This window comes from Pelmatolapia mariae, linkage group LG9 (assembly GCF_036321145.2).
Source record: "Pelmatolapia mariae isolate MD_Pm_ZW linkage group LG9, Pm_UMD_F_2, whole genome shotgun sequence".
In the NCBI taxonomy this organism is placed as follows: domain Eukaryota; kingdom Metazoa; phylum Chordata; class Actinopteri; order Cichliformes; family Cichlidae; genus Pelmatolapia; species Pelmatolapia mariae.
Window position 1 is genome coordinate 26,721,435 of NC_086235.1, and position 19,772 is coordinate 26,741,206.

General features: G+C 42.1%; 2 protein-coding genes across 3 annotated transcripts; one reads left to right on the plus strand and one right to left on the minus strand.

Annotated features, from left to right (window-relative positions):
• Positions 1-1,469: 1,469 nt before the first annotated feature.
• Positions 1,470-5,092, minus strand: thtpa (thiamine triphosphatase). Of its 2 annotated transcripts, none has more exons than XM_063483989.1 (4): positions 4,984-5,092; positions 3,613-3,682; positions 2,894-3,370; positions 1,470-2,793 (listed from the first exon to the last, which is right to left on the minus strand). In XM_063483989.1, exons 2-4 carry the CDS (start codon positions 3,680-3,682, stop codon positions 2,693-2,695), a joined length of 648 nt encoding a protein of 215 aa, XP_063340059.1. In that variant the 5' UTR covers positions 4,984-5,092; the 3' UTR covers positions 1,470-2,692. The 2 variants fall into 2 exon arrangements, with proteins under 2 accessions (XP_063340059.1, XP_063340058.1); XM_063483988.1 differs by having other exon boundaries at positions 2,894-3,373.
• Positions 5,093-5,773: 681 nt separating this feature from the next.
• On the plus strand, positions 5,774-19,474 carry zfhx2 (zinc finger homeobox 2). Its single transcript, XM_063483987.1, has 5 exons — positions 5,774-5,858; positions 8,012-8,170; positions 10,741-10,798; positions 11,125-15,302; positions 15,894-19,474. The coding sequence occupies exons 1-5, from the start codon at positions 5,853-5,855 to the stop codon at positions 16,296-16,298; spliced, it is 4,806 nt and encodes a 1,601-aa protein (XP_063340057.1). The 5' UTR covers positions 5,774-5,852; the 3' UTR covers positions 16,299-19,474.
• Positions 19,475-19,772: the final 298 nt, after the last annotated feature.

A 19,772-nucleotide genomic window follows, 5' to 3' on the forward strand; every position in this document is an offset into this window, starting at 1 on the left:
TTGTTAGGAATCATCCATTATTTAATAATCACTGGTTTAAGAGTTATTGTTTTAAATGATGATTGGTGACTCTAAACTGCCCATAGGAGTGAACCACTCATAATTTTTCACCAGATATAAAATGCAAACAACCTCAGCAGAATTTACTCTTGGTTTTGATGTCTGGCTAATAAGTTTCTGCTCCAACATCTATCACATTGTAAGCGTATGCAGACTGCCTTAGGTTTACTCTGTGTTTCTTTTGCTACAAGTATGACCTCCTGAGTCATGGGCCGTGGTGTCCATTAAATAAGTGTTGTTGCAGTTTGAAACATTCAGACTTCTGTTGTGATCACTGTACATGGAAGCTGTAAATGGTAACAGGCAGTGACGGATCTAGAAAATTTTACATGTGAGGGCAAAGGAGGAACAAGAGATCTACACAGGGTAGCACATATCTCTGTAAATGGAGTAAACAAAATATCCACAAAAACACTTAAAAACTAATTATTATATCGTTATCTCTTCTAGGAAAACTAAGCCCCCCCCCCAGATCCGCCCCTGATAACAAGACTGGTGCTTATACAGCGCCTTTCTACTCAGTTTGAGCACTCAAAGTGCTTTGTATAATAAATCTAATTCACCCAGTCACATACAGCGTCATGCAGTGCTTTCATCTATACCTACACACCTTTAGCTAACATTCTCACACACTCACACTCTGATGGATGCATCAGGGGAAACTCAAAGGGCTAGTACTTGCTCAAGGATACTTTTATAGCTGGGAATCGATCCACTGCGTGTCTGATTGGTAGATGATGATGGGTTGTTTTTTTTAAATGAAGGGATCATCTACATTCTGCGTGACACAGGACTGCCTGTGTAACAACTCCTGCATGAAGTTGGCCTCCTGTGCAGTCTTCCTGTGAACAGGACCAGCTGTCTGTGCACAGCAGAAGCCATGGTGTGTGTGGTGTGAATTAAAGGTGAATCTGCCTACAACAGGTGCGGAGACCTAATCAGCAGGAGAACCAGTCTACACCTCTGAGAATCCTCCTCCATCGCCTCCACCTGACTGGACATGGCCCAAAATGAAAGAGGATTATCCATGCATGACTCTGGTAATTTATCATTGATACAAGCTGACGTGCAAGAACATGAATTTTTCTTTGCCGCTTAAAATATACAGTGTTTTCCTCTTGCTAATGAATATATCACCATTAAGTAGACATTGCACAGGACTATTAGAAATGTTGTCATTAACAGACAGTACTAATGGAGCTTAAAGAGCCAAACTTAAAATGCAGGGTTCTTAAAGTCACAGTTTGTCCTCTAACTGTGTGTTTCCCTCCTTTTTCTGTAACCATCACTGAACTGACTGATTTCTATCTAATCTCTGGTACACATCATGACAAAGAAATCGTTTTGAAGAAAACAAACAGATAGTCATGAGGCGAGGAAGCTTTTTAATGACATCACTGGAGCACTTTTTTTTCTCGCCGTGAACAACACGCTCAGTGCAGCCCCTTGTGTGTCTCTGCAGCAGGCAAACATTTTCTCATGATCAGATTTAAGATGATAATAACTCTAACAATGCATATAACCGTAAACGTAAACAATAGGTTGAAGGAGGAAATATTTCTGGGACAATCAAGATGCTGCGCAATAGCTATTTTGACTTAAGTGGCAGGACATGTTTTTTTTTAGTTGAAAGGGTACAGTCCTCACTCTGTTCTTTGCAACCTGTTCTGTGCTTCGTGGGTCTTAAATTGGACCTAAAACTGGCTATTTGGAGCCTATTTATCCATAGCTCCAACTTACAGATGTGACTTGAACGTGCAACATGCAGGGAAGTTACTGTTTTGGAAGGAGTGCAGCTATAAGGATACACTCATTAAATGCGTGTGATTGTGCCTGTTTGAGATGTGGCTGTGCACAGGAGACTTTTGTTTTGTTGGGGTTATAATTTGGGTTTTAAGGGTTAAAACTAGGATTTGCGTAGGGTTTGGCACCTGATGGTTTATTTTAGGATTAAGAGGATGGGCAATGGATTAATGTCACTAAATGTTCTTATACAGACAGGAATACAAACATACCTGCACCCTCCGCCCACATACACACAACCAACTGTAGGTATTCATTTATCATTGTGTAATTACTTAATAGTTACCGTCTCCCCTAAAGGTGACTGCTTGCAAAGCATGGCATACATCAAAAGATATGTATCTATATATAACAGGTCAAATACTGAACGCTATATAGAACATTCAAGTGAAATGTTTTTATTGAGACATTCAGATTTAAACACCGTGAAGAAAGTTTCTGTGAAAAGACAATGGGACCGTTTCATCACTCTAAAAATGCGTGCCGAGCAATCAGAAGATCCTCTGCCACATGTCACAAACCAGTTCTTCCTCTTTGAGCCTCTTTGTGAGTACACATCTTTACTCTTGGCAAGAAAACATTGTCATCGTTACCAATAAATTAATATAAACTCTGATCGTATGCCCAAACCCCTCCCAAAAGCCCCTAAAACATAACCTCGCATACACAAAGTTCACATAGCAATGACAACAGCCATGGACCATCCAGTAGGTTTTACAGTTTAGAGTCTATTGAGTTTATAAATCTATACTTTATTACAGAATATTAGCTTTTATAGTAAATAAGACCTTTTTTTGTTCCCATATTTGTACAGATGCAGTATGATCTCTTACAGGATGTGTTCACTCAGCAGTTTTGCATAGTGCTCAGGGTGATTTCTTTTGAGGTAAACATCCATTTTTCCTTTAACTCGCTGATCTCCAGTAAGCCCTGTGAAGAAGAAGAGAAAAAAGTCTTCACTACTTTACAGGTACGCTTAATAATACACAGTATAAGGCAGAGGATGTGTTAAATGTTTGAGAGCGTATACCCAGCTTTTCCGCCGTTTGTCTGATCTTCTCCAGCGCAGCCTGCTCATCTCCTCCCTCTGATATGAGGACTTCTATCTCCCCCACATGATAGCCAAAGTCAGCCTGGTCCAGATCGATCTGCACGCCCTCCTCCTTTAAAGTAAACGAGCGCCGTGCTGTTGTAAACTCTGCAAAGCACACCAGGTCCAGTTTGCTCAGCCACGACTCATCTTCCTGTGAGAAGCCAGCCTCTGACTCTCTGTCCTGTTTTATGACCTCTTTGACTCTCAGGTGAATTTCAGGCAGGCTGGTTATCTCCTTGTAACGGGTGCACAGCGATGCTGCTGCTTCACCCTGCTTCCCGCTCTGCGCTTTTCCTGTCGGGCACTTGAGCTCCCAGCATCCTTTACGTTTACGCAGCCACATGTCCCTCAAAGTCAGGTGAAACTCAGGAGTATCGAAATACTGGTCGTGAATCTGCTGTTGGCCAACGCAAACTGCTGATGGAAAAAGGGATTTTTTAAAATAGATAATTTAATAAATAAAATTTAAAAAGGCTGATACAGATAATTAAACTTCATCATTAACCAAAGACAGATGGCCAGTGTCACTACAGTTACACAACAACCACAGCAATTAGTGCCATTAAATGCTGGAAAAGCCTTTCAGTGGCCGTTTATAATTCGCTGTGGATCAGAGCATCAGTAAATGCCTCCGATCTGACAAATTAAACACATACCCCCGATCTCCTCCAGTTTTTTCAGGGTGTCGGCATTGCATAAAAATTTCCTTTCCACTTCCACACTCATCTAAAAAAAAAAGAAGAAAGAAAACATGGTGAGATCCAAAGTGACAGTGTAATGTGATTGCAAATACGCCCACGTCTACTTTAAAGTCACTGTGGGAGTGATATAAATAGAATGGTGTATGTTGTATACGATGAGTTAATGCTCTCATTGGTGGGCAGAAAGCACAGACTGGCTGTGTTATGGGAAACGTTTTGTTATGTTGCTGTAACGCCACTGCTGATGAGTTTAAAAAGTGGTGGTGAAGATGACCTGTTGGGGGTTCAAACAGAGCAACAGACTGGGGAAGGAAGGTGACTAAAGTGAATTTGAACGTGACAAGATTGTTAATTAGCCAACAGGCTGCTTTGAGTATTTCAGAAAGTGATGATCTGCTGGGATTTTCAAACAAAACCATCTCTAGGGTTTACAAAAAAACCTCCTGAGAAAGAGAAAACATCCAGAGGGAAGTAGTTCACTGGGTGAAAACACCTTGGTGATGCCAGAGGTCAGAAAAGAATTGCCAGACTGCTTTGAGCTAATAGGAAGGAAAAAGTCAAAGAACTACTTGCTACAACCAAGGTATGCACAAGAGCATCTCTGAATGCACAACAAGTCAAACCTTACTGTACTCAAATGCCCTCACCAGATCTCAATACAGCAGAGCACCTTTGGGATGTGGGGGAACGCAAGTGCAGCTGGACAAAACGGCAGTAACTGTGTGATGCTTTCACGTCTATGTGGAGCAAAATCTCTTAGGAATGTTTCCACAGCTTGTTGAATGTATGCCATGAAGAATTAAGGCAGCTCTAAATGTAAAAAACACTCCAATCCAGTACTAGCAAGGAATACCTAAGTGGCTGGCAAGTACTGCCAAAATTCAGCCTGTAATTTAACCTGCTCTACACTGAAATACAGTACAAGCATCAGTAATAATACAGTTATACTAATATAATAATATTAAGAAAATTATATAACCTTTAGTTTTCTATATTTTGACTAAAATTAGGTTATATACATAAATATCTTTCCTCGTAAAAGGTTGTTTACATTGTGCTATTGCTAATGATATGCTAACTTTCTCCCACTTAAACAGCCACCCCAGTTACTGTTGACTGTCCTTAAATGTTATAATGTAACCTATGTATGTTACAAAATAACAAAAAACGTATCTCCTTTAGTAAGTTACACCGGTCTAATTATCACACTCCAGCCGTTCAGCCCAGGCGGTGCCGCTGCTGTGGAGTCGGGCGGGAGCTACTTGTCAAAATCACCAATATGAACCACAGAGTCTCCAAAAAAACACCAAGTGTACCGTCACACACCTTCACACATCAGCTCCTTCACTCCAAACAATTCGGCTTTGAAATCAGAGAAAAAGCTCAATCCATGCGACCTCTACACGTCAGCAACGTTTGATTTCGCACAGGCGCAATTAAGGACACCTATTGGTATATTCAGGAAAATCACTTCCTGTCCCAGAAACGCAGGGGACATACAGATGGTGCAGTTTTAATCCGCTCCGCTTCATAAATATTTATCCCACATAGTCGGCTGTTGATGTGCGCCACACCTATAGTTTGAGTGAAAACATGTCAGAATTCGTGCGGATGAGGGTGTGAGGAGGCCGGCGAAGGGAAGCTCCGCGGTCACATCTCCATTATTCAGCTTTAATTAAGTCGTCACACTCTTTGTGACAATCTAAGTTGGCAGAATGGGGACTCATTTATTATTCACCTTTTAATGTGAAAATGAGGAAGAGCTCTTGCATTTAAGGGGCATTCCGTGTAATTTGAGCATTAAGATATTTCTTTCTCCCCCCACCACCTCTCTAAATGAATATATCAGTCATCCTCCGTTTCCCCCTTTTTCTCTTTGTCTTAATTAATTCTATTACCCAATAATAAGCGATCAGTGTTTGAACATACATTAATTATCTGTAATATCTGCGGGGTTACATAAGGGATTTGATTGCCGTGTCTGTCCCCTCTGAATGTCAGCAATCAGCCTCGGGGGGAGCTGTGGTCTGTTTACTAGAGGGAAGAGGGGAAGGAGAGAGGGATAGGGCGAATGAAGGGAGGGGGAGAACAGGAGAGAGAGAGAGAGAGAGGGAGGGCAGGCAAGAAAACTTTTCACTTCTGAGGAGCCACAGAGGAAGCGTGTGTGTGTGCGTGCGTGTGCTGGAGCGGCGACCATGCAGGTAAAAAAAACGCATTAGCTAATTGCTCCGAACTTAATTAAACGCCATTCGCGATCGGTTAATTGTGCCGATTTGAGCGGGGAGAGTGGCCTGCGACTGCTACAGGATCGAGCAAACGACGGATCGTGCCCCATACTAATCCGATCCCTCATAGAAATCCAACATTAAATCCCAAACTTTTTTCTCTCGCCTCTCGTCTCTCTCTTTTGCCTGGCTCTCCCTACACCACCCCCATCGTCGAGGCGACCGCCGCGCACGTACTCCGCTTTTTCAACTCGCTTTTCGGCGTCTAATTCTTTCGCCAATTACGGCTCGGAGCTCTTAAAACGCTAGTTTAAATGGCCATGTGTTGCACCGTGAGTGTTTAAGGTATGGATTTGAGCGCTAGGACGCGTCCAAAAAGGGGGTCTTGCTGGGCGGCGAGGGAGGAGGGGGTGCGAGTGCTTCTAACACATCTGTAAGCGGAGCCCACGTTCATTAATTAAATGGCTTTAGTCCGGCTAGGCCTCAATTTGCGCTGTTGAGCAGCAGGCGGCGGGCAGTGCAACACTAGATGCCCGACTGGCAGCCTATAATCAGAGGGGTAAGGAAATAACTCGAGGCCGAGGTTTTGTTTTTTATTTTTTATTTTAATATGAAGCCTATGAGTCTATCGTCTATCCTGGGTGAACTCGCTCGGTTATTGAAGCTGCAGTTTCCCCACCTGGCCGAGGCAGAGTTTTGTAGGGAGTGTAGAGCGGCCAGTTGGGAGACAGTTTGAGGAGCGGTTAATTATCTCTGCCTGCTAACAGGCTAGCTAGCAAAGTGACACGACTGTTAATAGCACAGCCCCCCACCCCCCTCCTTTTTGTTTATTAATTTAATCATCGCTCAGCCTTAACCGAGAGAGCCAGGAGCGAGATTACGCGGACGCCTGCCTCGTCTTTTACAGTTTCGGAGAAGTGTGGCTGTGACTGCAGGTTTTTATTTTCAGTAAACTAACTGGCAGCCAGCGTTTCCAGAAACACCACTGTAATGCGACGTTACAGGGGGGGCTTCTCAGCGCCTAGCTTGCTAGCTAATTGATTCGTCTCTGCTTGGCATAGCTAATTAGACTGCACGTTAATTAGCCAACTACGGCCAAGAAGATGCCAGTTTAGGTACGTCTTCTGCTTTTGACGATTAAACTCGTGACGAGGAGCTATTAAACGCGATACACTCCGCAGATGTAGACTCGTCGAAATATTATCTGGTCATATAACCCTGCTAGCTTGCTAATTGGCATGACGAGGAAGTGAGGATGGGAGCTGTGTTGGTATTTCTCCTCATGGGCACGAATTCCCGTGTTTTTCCGCTGCACCTTTGATTGTGAATGTTAGCCGAAGTATACATGAAAGCTCTGTGGTAATATTCACACTACCAGCGGTTTGTTTGGTTTCCTTAAGACTGTATGGGAGCCCGAGTATTTTATTTTTTTTTAATCCTGCACGGTGAGCGAGTACAGTGTGGTCTCAGAATATATGCAGTATGCTGGCCACATGTTCCTCGTATTAGTCAAAACCAGTGGGGATATTTGTGCTCTGAGATACAGTGTACTTGTTGTAAATTCGGGCAGTGCATGTTATGATTTGCATCGAGTGTGCTCCTCTGGTTATTCTGCATTTATTTCGGTATTGTATGTACGGATTTGTTGTCAGAATGGCAACAAAGATGTGTTTAGGAAGTCGATCTTGTATCCAGGTGCAACTTTCAGTTCGCATCAGTGCCTTGTAAATTCATCTACGAGTGTGAGGTGTACTCATTTACATTACAAAGCTGCCACTTAAACAATTTGAGTTGATGTGTAATTGGTCATTGTGGACAAATAATAGCAATCTCTTTAGAAAGTTAGAAGTGCAACTATTGTCAGACTGAGGTACTTATTTGTGATTAGATTTATTGACGTGGATATTCATCCAGTAACAGTTTCTCTTGGTCTGTGTCTAACTCCCTCCTTGATCTTGCTCAGTCCCTTTCATAAACTGCAGTTATTGCATCACATCTTAATTTCTTTCTTTTTCTATGAAATACTTTATGCATCATTTGTTTTTGTTTTGCTTTGCTTTCTTTTTCTTTTTCGCAAAGAAACCACTCCTGAAGGGCAGGATTCTCAAACGTCTATTTGTGTTTGTTAGGAGGAGTCTGGAGAGGCGGTGTGCAGTGAAAGGAATGGGGTGGCAGAGTGGTTGTGCCCCCTGTGCCAAAAAGGGCAATCAGACAGATCTTCCCTATCTCTACATCTCACCCAACAACACAGCGTGCTTTCATCGTGTGTCGACAGGTTGCTGGATATTGTAAGTGTGGCATGGCATTATGGCCAAAGTATGTCAAATTATGGCTGAGTTCATGTTTTTTCCCCCTCCTTCCTCTTGTTATACAGCCTGATTATATTGGGTAATATATCAGTTACGTGCATAATGTTTAATGATCTCACTTCTTCCTGGCTGTTATACAGGGATTAGACATAATAACTTAAATCAAATTCACAACTTCTTAAAAAAAAATTTTTCTTGTGATGCTCATCCAACTTAATAGTTGCTTTTGAGGCAGGAAAGTTACACAAGCCTTAGTGTCGATGCTATAAATGCTGGGCTAACAAATGCATGATTAATTAAGTGACGAGGCAAGCACAGAAGTATCAGAAGTCATGGTGATGAATGCAAAACAGGAAAAATACATTGTCAAAGAGGAACAGTGGTCAGAGCTAGACTGTAATCTACTGTTAAAATAAAACCAGTGCGCCAGTGTTTAGTGCTGAGGTATTGTAGTTTCCTCTCTGTTGTAGCCGGCATAGTATGAAATGCATTAGAAAATTGGCATTGTTAAGCAATGGAAAACACAACTAAGCCAGTTAAATTCTTAATTTGTAATACCAGAAAAATATTAGCCGTTTACTTAAAATCAAGAGGAAAAATGTATTTCTATGCAAAGTATTGAGTCACTCCTCATTTTATTTATATATATATATATATATATATATATATATATATATATATATATATATATATATATATATATATATATATAAAAAAATAAATTAGTTCCCCAGGCTTTCTGAAGGTCTTTGAAAGGTTTTCTTTGAGCATTGGCTAATTTGTTACTCACTTTTTCTTCAGTCCGTGTACTGACCGTTTTCAGAGGAAATGGTCAGTACATGGACAAACAAAAATGGTTTGTTTGTTTGTTATAGCACCTAACTGAAGGGATGAAACGGTGTTGAATGTTGTCTGCACAACAGAGAACTTGACTAAGAACCATTTTTAAAATGTATTTTTAGACACGTTACTAGCAGCTTGTCACAAAAACACACTTGTTCTCATTTCTTTAGGTGACTATTTAAAAATATCAAAGATGACAGCAACCAGCATTTCTATTTATTTATTTATTTTTCACTGATAGGGTGATCCCTTCATGGCATGGTGTGCTGTGTGCCCTTAAAAAATTGAGTAAACTGGACACGTGGAGGACAAGAGAAGTGGTAGCCTTCTAAAACTATGATGAATAGCATCTGAAAGTCATGTTGTTAGGAAATTGGAGGGACCATCTAGTAAAGACCTGACACAGAACCTGAGAGGTGCATCTGGCCCTTCAGTTGATCCATCACTGAACCCTAATCTGAAATGGTCTCAGTGGAAGGGTGTCTGTCAAAAAATCATTGTTGAGTAAAGGAAACTGAGAGAAAAAGCTGAGGTATGACAAAGTACACAAATAGACTGTAAATCTGTGTCACAGATCTTAAGGAGTGAAGAATCCACATTTTATTTTATTTTATTATTATTTTTTTTTTTCACTGAAATCATGATCAGTATTTACAGAGGATGCTAGGACAGTACAACAGTGATCGTCCTTAAAACACAGTGGAGGCTCTGTCATGGCTTGGAGCTGCATTTCAGTCATTGGTGTTGGGGATCTTGTGAAAATGATGAATTTTGAAAAGCAATGTCAGATTTTTGAGCCACCATGCAATAGAATCTAAAAAGCGGTTAATTTTTGCTGCATGACAGTGATCCCAAACACACTGCTGGTGCAGTAAAATAATATTTGGATAGAAAAACACACAAAGAAACATTATCAGTCATGGATTGGCCTCCCCAGAGCCTGGACCTCAACATTATAGAAGTTGTGTGGGATCATCTTGGTAGATAACAGGAAAAAAGTCAGACAACATCCAAAGAAATGCTTTGAATGTCCTTCGAGATGCCTGGAGAACTATTATTTAATACTACTTAAAGCAATGATAAGGATTCAGGCTGTGTTACTGGTTAAAAGTGGTCATACCAAATATTGATTTGAAAACTTTTTAGAATTGTGTAAACTTGCTTTAAACTGCTCTATTTTCATCTGTGTTAGCTCAAGACTTTTGCACAGTACTGTAATTAACAGTAGTTTAAAATGTGATTGAAGTAGTTTCTGTTTTCATGACTTGTTTGTGCATATCCCCTTTGTGTAGTCAGGACTGTGATCGTTGTTTAAATAGTTTGAATATCTCATTGTTTGGCTTAGCCTGTTACTGAGTATCTCACTTTGAAAGTATTTAAGTAGCCATCACATTTGAAAAAGTAAGCATCTCTGTGAACAGTCTGTAATGAACCAGGATGGTTTAGTTATGTATAATGTTAGGAAATGAAGGGAATTTTACTGGTGGATCAATTGATCAAAGACTACTTAATTTATGCCTGAAGGGTAATTTGCAAATTAAAGGCAGGCTCGCTATGTGTAATATAACCACACATCAATGAGTCACACCCAAATGTTGTGCTTCACAGAAGCTACATTATATTACATTCAGCTCATCTCAAAAGAGCCATTGCGCAGTCAAGTTTGCTATGGAAATTTTGCTGACTCTCTCCTTTTCTGTTATCAGGCTGTTCTAAAACGGGCTGCCCGTGTAGAAGAGGACAAAGGCGCTCACAAGTCCTCAGGTGAGAGTGATGCTTGTTTTTTGTAATTAACTCATGAGAAATAAACTATAAAATCGAAAGGATAATAACACACGCCTGTTGTTGTAACCGCACTAATTGGATGTCTCAACAACTTTAACTTGGTTGACCTTTACTGATTGATGGTGATAATCTATTTTAAAACTATGTAAAGGCAAAAGGAGGCTCGAAGAGTAAGGTTAGAGCATGCTTTCAGAGTGGAAAATCCTCTCACTTATACAAATTACATGCCGTATGTAAATGTACATTCATTATTTACTACACCACTGATTTGATTTTGATTGTTCATTGTGTATTTATCTTATCAGATGCTCAGTCTTCACAACTGAAGCCAGCTGAAGACGTCACTTCAGACCCCTGCAAATCTAGCGAGAGTTCAGACGCTACCCAGACGCTTGGAGACAAAGAGATGGAGGAAGAGAGAATAATGGAACAGGAGGGAGGTGAAGCTGAAGCCGAGCCAGAAGAGGAGGGAAATCCACTTACAGGAGCCAAACAGCAAAATGCAACTGAAAACACAGAAATCCCAGACGCTAGTGAAAAGTCAGTTGGTAAAAACGGTGTGCCAGCTGAAAATAACACCCGTTCATTCAAATGTAATGCCTGCTTGGAAAGTTTTCCCAGCAGAACTGCCTTGAGTGTCCATTACAACTCTGCATCCCACATTCAGAGAATGACAACAGGCTCTGGAAAACAAGGTGCAGAGAGTAGTCTCCAAACTCCTTCGGTTCCAATCCTGTCTCGGCCATATATATCAAACAAGCCCTACCAGTGTTCTGTATGTCGAGTCTCCTACAATCATGCCATCACCCTTGAGAGCCATATGAAATCTGTCTTGCACCAGACCCGCAGCAGAAATGCTGGAATTGCTGCACATGCTGCAAACAGCGCAGTGGCTGCTGCTGGTTTGAGAGGCAGCGCTGCCAACCCAGTAGTTACCACGTCGGAAAGTGGAAGCAGTCAGTCAGCTACCTCCACCAACTGTGCTACTCCTGGGACGTTGATGGTGACTGCTGCGAAAGAAGGCGAGCAGATTCCAACTTCACAAGTGGCTCCCTCCCTCCTCACTTCCCCTGTGGCCTCAGCTCAGGCGGTCTCGGCCTTTCTAACCCTCCTCACTTCCAGTCCCAACACGCTGTCACACTCCCTCCTCCCCTCCCTGTTTGCAGCTAGTGCTGCTCCTGGTGCCGCTGCACCTCAGCTTGTGCCTCAGCCTCAAATGGTCATGCCCTTGATCTTAAATGGGCTCCAAGCCCAAACCCAGCAGCACCAAGAGAACCAGCAGGGCCAGCTCCTTACCCAGTGCGTACCACTCGTAGGTCTCAGCACAGCCCAGCAAGCCCTTCTAACCCAAAGACTTAACAGCTTACAGAACCAGTGGCCCTCTGCAGGAGTTCCAACAAACATACAGCCCTGTGGGGAAGAGCAAAAACAGACTTTAAAGAGTGAGAGAGAACAAAAAAGTGAGGCTAGCAATGAGACTGTTGAAGAAAAGATCTCTGATCAGGTCAAAGATGAGCATAACCGTACTGCCCAGAAACCTAAGGAGGGGAACAGTACAGACATTTCACAGTGTTCTGATATAGAAAGTAACGTAAAGGTTGAGAATAATGAAAACAATGGGAAGGCACATGAAGATAGCACAACAGATGGAGACTGCTCAACAAATCAGTTGGACCTGGAAGGTGATAAAGCAGCTAGCCTGAATCTCTCCCCAGTGGGTACAGAGAAGAGCCTCCGCAATAACAACCTCTCCCCTTCTGCATCTGTGCCCAGCAACTCGAGCCTCAGTCCTGTAAATTTAAACCTTACCCTTAGTCCTGATTCTACTCCTCAAAAATCCCAATCAGGCACAAGCCCATGTGGCTCTCTTGGCACCCCAAAATCCAGCTCAAGTACCAATGCCTTAACTAACAGCCAAAATCGACTTCATTGTAATACAGTGGATTCCATTTATCCAGACCTTCCAGTGCTTTCAGAGTTCCAGTCAGAGGTTCTCTGGGCCTTCTTTGAGTCACGTAGTGAGGCTGATGCTGCAAGTCCTCCCCATGAGGACTGTGAAGCTCTGGGCCGAGAGGTGGGTCTTTCTGAAGAAGAGGTTCGAAGGTGGCTGACCCAAGCTCGACACACAAAACAAAGACAGAGGGCGACAGAGTTGGAACAGCTGGCCGGTGTTACAAGAAATTGTCAGAGTTCTGATAATGACTATGATGACGAGGAAAGCTCACTCATAATAGCAGAAGGTGAGGATGATGCTGAACCATTTAGTAATCAGGCCATGGATTTGTCTAGTACAAGAGGGAAACGCAAACACAGAGAGTTGGGAAGGGAGGGTCAAGGAGATTCCTGTCTCACATCTGATTCAGAGAATGAGGTCTACACTTCTGTCATTGTTTCAGATGAGGAAAGTCAGAATGGGTCTTTAAGAGATGATCCTGAAAGCCCTGCTAAAGACGAAGCACAGCGGGAGGTCCACGGCGATAAGGGTTCAGTTGGAGGAAAGGTATTGCGCTCCACGACTGTGTTTCTTTCTGATGCAGAGGATGAATACGAAGATGAGGATGGCGGAGGTAGTCAAGGGGCCAAGAGAAAAAAACAGAGAGAGAAGTTTGAACATGATCTGGAGGTAAAAAAGGAAAGACAAGACCCAGATGTAGATCTAGAGTTGGAGGCCCAGGGTGATCCTCCAAACTCACAGTCCAATGCAGCAGATCCCTCTGAAATCCCAACTGGTGCTCTCCACTCGCTTCCCTTGTCATTCACTCCCTTTTCTACTCCATTTCTTAGCCCCTATGTTCTCTCCCTTACTCCTTCGGTGGTTGGGGATGGAAGCAAAGTCCCCATCTTTCCCAACCCACCAACCATCACACGCTTCTCCAACTCTCTTCTCTCGCAATCTCTCTTTTCACAAAACCAAACTTCCCGCTACCTGTCCAATGGCGACGACTGTGAGTCAGCTCTTGATCTCAGCATGGGCAAAAACAGCTCAAAGTCTACTCTGTCCTCATCTCTGGCTGATACAATTGCAGCACAGAAGGGACAGTTGCTGGACGGACTTGGCCTGAGGCCCACATCCAAAGGTCTGGTAGTCGTCCAGGTTAAGCCGGAATCTGTTACTGCCATGCCCTCTTCTAACAATGTTACAAACATGGTCAACTGCAGTAACGTGACCAAGTCTAGCATTTATATGAGGCCTGGAGAAAAAATGAATACCACACTATTGGAAAGGGACCGAGAAAAGGAGAGGGAGCAGGAACAGGAGCAGAGGAAGTCCAAAGGAAAAAGGTACCGGGATATGCGGCGTTCAAGGACCATCATACAAGCAGAACAACTCGATATTCTGTATGGCTGCTATTTCAAAGACCCAAATCCTGGGAAACATGAGTTTGAACAGATCTCAGAGTGGGTTCACCTTCCAAAGAAGGTGGTTCAGATTTGGTTCCAGAACATGAGGGCGAGGGAAAGAAAAGGCGAGGTCAGATTCATCGGCGACGGGACCTTGGCAGCAGTTGGCAAACCTCTCATCAAATTTACTTGGCCTCTTTCCAAACCCATATTCACTAACAAGCCTGCTACAAACAATACCGGGGGAATTACAACTACTCCGATTGTTCGCACCCTCATCAAGACAGAGAGGGAGCCAGTAAATGAACTGGCCAAACCAGCGCCAGTTGTGATGAAAAAAATATCCCCTGTTCCCATAAAGCCGAAGGAGATCGTTTCTTCCACCACAGCATCTTCTGTGAGCAGCAGTGCTTCTGCAGTGCCAAAGACCACCCTCGAAACCACCAGCAACATCACCATGGTTAAAGTTGCACCCAAAGCAAATACCCCTGTCCTCTTGGTGCCACCCAAGGATTTGATTCCAATTGCCCCACGACCAGCCCAGAAACGAAAGCTAGAAGACGAGAGTGAGGAAGAAAAGACCGATGAGGAGCGGGATAACGAAAATGAGATTGGTCCTGGACCAGGAACCACTAACCGCATGGTGCCGAAGCTCCCCACAACTCCCATCAACAACAGGCCTTCAGCCACAGCAGTGGTGCCACAAAAACAGAATGGGCTGAACTACTGGACTTCCAAAGTCCCCATTAAGATCAACACTCTATCAAGAGAACAACTGGCTCTTCCTACGCACACAGCTCCTCGTACCATCCCCCCTCCTCCCACCCCCAGCATTGCACCAGTCAGCCCTAACACCCCTAGTTCTGCCAAAGTGGCCAGCCCCTCCACCCCATGTGTAGCTAAATCAAGCCCAACAGAAAGCAGCTTTCTGCCCCACTCATCCAGCCGTAGACCACGCACTCATTTGTCCTGCCTACAACTGTCCATTCTGCAGTCATGTTACGAGACCTGTGCCCATCCCAATGCCATGGAGTGCGAGGCAATTGGCACTGAGCTCAACCTGCCGCTCAAGGTGGTGCAGATTTGGTTCCAAAACACAAGAGCGAAGGAGAAGCGCTGGAGGCTGCAGCAGGAGAAAATGGTAAGCTAAGAAGTTTTTTCTATGAGAATGACATTTAAAAAAACAACTTTTTTCCCTCCTTTTTATTGATACGTCTTTAAAAATACAAACTTACTGTTTATATTTGCAAATGTAATGCAGAGAGAAGGAACACATGTTTTCCTTTAAAAATACGTTGAATAAGAGTTTTATTTAGGTCTGCCGTGCTGTTTTAGAGGTGGTGTTGGAGTATTACATTCAACCATTTATAGCCTGGAAAATCAGTTGAGACATAAATGGATAAAGTAAAGCAATGGGCATGTATTTCAGTAATCCTACTTAAAAATATCTGACAAATAAAAGCTTAAAATTCCCTCACTAGCTTTCACTACTTTAATGACAAGCTTGCTTGACTCTTGTCTTTTGGGATTACCACTTTATACACATAAGGTTGCTGATATGGTTGAGTTCGGTAATATTGCTCAAATTTAAGTTAAGGAAACTTGATAACTTGTCCTCAGCAAATATCCAGACAGCCTAAATTTTGCTTTGTTCGTTTTAAAACTATGAACATTAAACATACCTCCTTTCCTTCTCTGTTTGCATCTCCACACTCCAATGTGGGATTCTCAGTCTCCTCTTTCAGGCGGGAAGGTAGACATGAGCTCAGGAAGCTACCTGCAGTACAGCGCTCTCAAGGCCAATCGACCCATCCTGCCCAAGCCTGTTCAGCTAACGGTTACCGAACCTCCAGCTTCCCCAGTGCCCGGTCAGCCGGTGCCAAAGGAGACCCTGACGGGGCGCTGCGACGCTTGCAACGTCTCATTTGAATCCCGGGCTGCAGCAAGGGCCCACGTCTTCTCTCCGCGTCACTTGGCAACCCTGAGAACCACTAACTTTGGCCAGCCGACGGCGCTCGTCAACAAGAGCGGAACCGGCAGTGCTGCTCTTTCCACTACTGTAACCAGCTCTGGCGGTGGTTCTGAAGGGGAGATAATAATCGAGTTGCCTCCAGCGATGGCCACCAGCAACAGTTAAAGACTCAGATCAGGATTGGTCTGCACACTGACTATTGTTGGACCCATTTGGGCTCCTCAGATTTTAATAAACAGATTTGAGCACTAATCCTCAAAAACTAATATTCTTTAGTTTTTGATGTTGGCTCCCCCCTTGCACCCGCTATCCTTCGCTCAACCTTCACTGACTTGATATCCGTTATCTGTAGAGCTCACCTGGTATCAAATACAACAGCAGACTCTTTCCATGCTGCTTGTCACTTAATCAGTTGCTGTCTGATAAGTGATAACACCCCCACCCTCCTCAGAGTTCCCTTAATCCTCATTTTATCCAGACATTTTTGGTCCTAACCCTGTGGTTATGTATTACCTTACTTCTATGACCTTCCTATAATTTGTAAAGGCACTCAGCTTGCCACGCTTGAGCTGTTGTACCCTAAAAACTGATGCAAGTGTTTCCTTTTTTTTTTTTTTTCTTTCTTTTTTTGGCAGAGGCCATGGGGGGATTTTTGGGAAACACTTTTTGGGATAACATGGAAATGCTGACATGTATAACTCCCACTTTGCTCCTGTGGAATTTTTTTCTCACGCCTACTTTCACTTTTAGGGCAAAGATTGCTTGGATAAAATACGACTGGACTAAATCATTGGGAGAGAAAGAACTGGTCTTAGCCAGCACCCTTTTTAATTGCCACAGAAGGGTGAAATGAAGAGTGTTGTCTACTCAATACTTTGGGATATAAAAAGAGGTACTTTGGAGAGAATAGGGCTGTTGAATTGTTCCCATATTCATGTTCATAGTTTCACGACAATCCAAATAGGCAGCGCAAAAAGAGGCTGAGGGAAGTAGAATCTTTGGCATACCGCACTTTGACACATTTTACATTGTTTTGAAATGTTTTTAAGCATTCGAATGCAGGTGTCTTTTTTGGAAGGATACGCTGATGCATGTTGGATGCCTTAATATAAAGTGAAATAGTTTTTTTTTTTTTGTTTTTTTTTTCCTAATCAAATGAAACATGCTTTAGGTGTGAGTATAATAATTGTGCAAAAAGCAGACCTGGGCGTATTGAAGAAGAGCTTTATTCCAAAATGCTTTTACATTAACTTTTTTTTTGTTTTTGGGAGAATATTTGTGAATGTCACATGTTTATAAAGTTGTCAGCAATCTCTTGGCCAAGGAGTAGAATTACAAACTATCATGTTTTCACACGTTTGCTGTAAATTTCACTTCCTACCCAAATGTGTGCGTCTCATTTTGGAATTTAGCTCTTCAGACCGGTGGGTGAAGATTACCTTTTTTTTTTTTTTTTTTTTTTTTTTAAAACGGCTACTGTGGGATACACGTCCAAGTCCGGGAGATTCCTGTTGGAGAATTCAGTCTGAATTTGACAAATTGGGCTGATTTCCTCACTATGTTGTGTGGTTTTTTTTTTTTTGTTTTTCTTTATGTTTGTTTGTTTGTTTGTTTGTTTGGTTTTTTTTGCGAATACTGTGTATAAAGCCCTTTTCAGACTTAAAATTCCTGGCTTCACTAGTCTCTTTAAAAAAAAAAAAAAAAAAAGGATGGCTAACCCCCCAAGTAGGTCACTTGTGTGTGCTGCATGGTGCTGCTAAGACTGATGATTCCCCATCCCTCCTACACAGGCTCCGAAACACATCCCTTCTGACTTGGGATTAATGAAAATGCACCATAGAAGAATATTTTCAATGTATAGCAGATTACAAACTGAGTGTGTAGAAAACATGCCGACAGCATGCAGTTCACGTGTGTGTGTGTTCAAAGTGATAGCTGAGTGTTATCCAGTCTGGCGCGCTACCTTTTACACACAAGTGACCTGCATGTCGATTCGGACAAGGAGCCGACAGATGCCGTCACCACTGAAAGGGGCTTTAGACAGCAAAGTTACGAATTTCTCTAATCATTTCATTTATTTCAATATTTATACAAATGATACAAAAAGCAATTTAAATCTGGCATAACAGATTTTTTTTCTTTTTTTTTCTTTTTTTTTTTTTTTTTTAAGGTCAAAAGCCAAACCTCTAGACCGAGACAGCAGGGTTTGAAATGGTTTGTCCCCCTCCTCCCCATACTTGTTTTCCTCTTGGGTTTTTTTTTTTTTTTTTTTTTTTTTTTCCCCCCCCCTCAGTTTTGAAGCAGAGTTGGTGATTCTTGTAATGTTTGTGCTGTGAAACGAGAGCTAATATCTGGAAACCACAACAAGGGAGACAGCTGGGTATTACAAGTATCCTTAAGGGACAAACGGATACTCAAGTCTAGGAAGCAAATTAGGAAACCTAAAAGGAAAAAAAAAAAAAAAATGTGTTGAGTGAGAGCTAATAAGATGGTGCTGTGTTGAAGGACACTTAACATACTAAAGATGTTTTCCTTCAATTTAAGTTGTATATTAATGTTACTATTGATAGTTTTAACAAAATGCAAAACTAAACATGAACTTTTTTTTGTAAAGAAATATATTAAAAAAAATAACTGATATTCCAAAGTAATCCTCCCTTTGCTTTCTGTCATTCAAAAACCAAAAAGCAATCTTTAGGTTGACAGAGAGCAGGAGAGGTGTTCGCAAATGCAAACTGTAAAGGACGTCCCACGGCTTGACACTTGCACTAGTCCACAATTTTTGCACAAGCTACAGGCATTTCAAATGAACACAGCCATCACCACAACATTTAAGAGTCACTCGGTGTGGTTTTTTTTTTTTGAAACAAGGAGGGTAATGCTGTCCTTTGACAACTAATAATTTCTTACTCCTGTTGGAAACTGTATCTTGTGTGTAAAGCAGGGACTGGAGTGCTTGATCCTCAAGACTGGGATTACACACGCACACACATAGACACGGTGTTGCACTGTCCAAACTAGATACGTTTTTATGGAGATCTGCTTTTTATTCTCTTATGTTTCATTGTCACTTTGATTATCACTATTGTTATAACTGTACTACTACTTATACGATTTATTATTACTACTCATCACTGTTTTTGATTATTGATTCATAATGGTTTTAAATGCCACCACTCTGCTCAGAAAGAGTATGGTATTCCTATGAATATTGAACAATAATAGTGGCAGTGTTGTTCTGAATTGTTAGATTTTTGATTAAGCTTATTTTTCCTCCTCACTTGTACCTGCCTTTTTTGTGTTTGGTCTCCATTATGCTTTCTTTGATATACAGAAAATAAAATCATTGAAGAACAAAGCATATCTCGAATGATTGAAGGGCAGCTTAAGCATTTATTTGTGTGTCACTAAGGTTTAATTCTCCTAACGGAAGAATTAGTTCATCTAAGAAGCTTTGCTTGAGTGGCATATTTAAAACAAAGGTCACTCTGGGGGAGACAATCTATGTGACACACTCAGATGTGATTGGAATTAATTTGCTCAACTACCTTTGCCAGTTTACTTATGATTGATGCGATATAATGGGCAGAAGCGTAATCCAATTAGAGGCACACATGCGATTTCGGAACCGGAACGTCC

Excerpts from the sequence above, each read along its gene's own strand:
- zfhx2 (XM_063483987.1), top strand. Across the intron at positions 8,171-10,740 it reads TCGACAGGTTGCTGGATATT|GCTGTTCTAAAACGGGCTGC; the intron begins GTAAGTGTGGCA and ends TTCTGTTATCAG. Across the intron at positions 10,799-11,124 it reads AGGCGCTCACAAGTCCTCAG|ATGCTCAGTCTTCACAACTG; the intron begins GTGAGAGTGATG and ends TTATCTTATCAG.
- thtpa (XM_063483988.1), bottom strand. The coding sequence starts at position 3,682 with ATGAGTGTGGAAGTGGAAAGGAAATTTTTATGCAATGCCGACACCCTG. Across the intron at positions 3,374-3,612 it reads AAAACTGGAGGAGATCGGGG|CAGTTTGCGTTGGCCAACAG; the intron begins GTATGTGTTTAA and ends TTTTTCCATCAG. Across the intron at positions 2,794-2,893 it reads ACAAACGGCGGAAAAGCTGG|GGCTTACTGGAGATCAGCGA; the intron begins GTATACGCTCTC and ends TCTTCTTCACAG.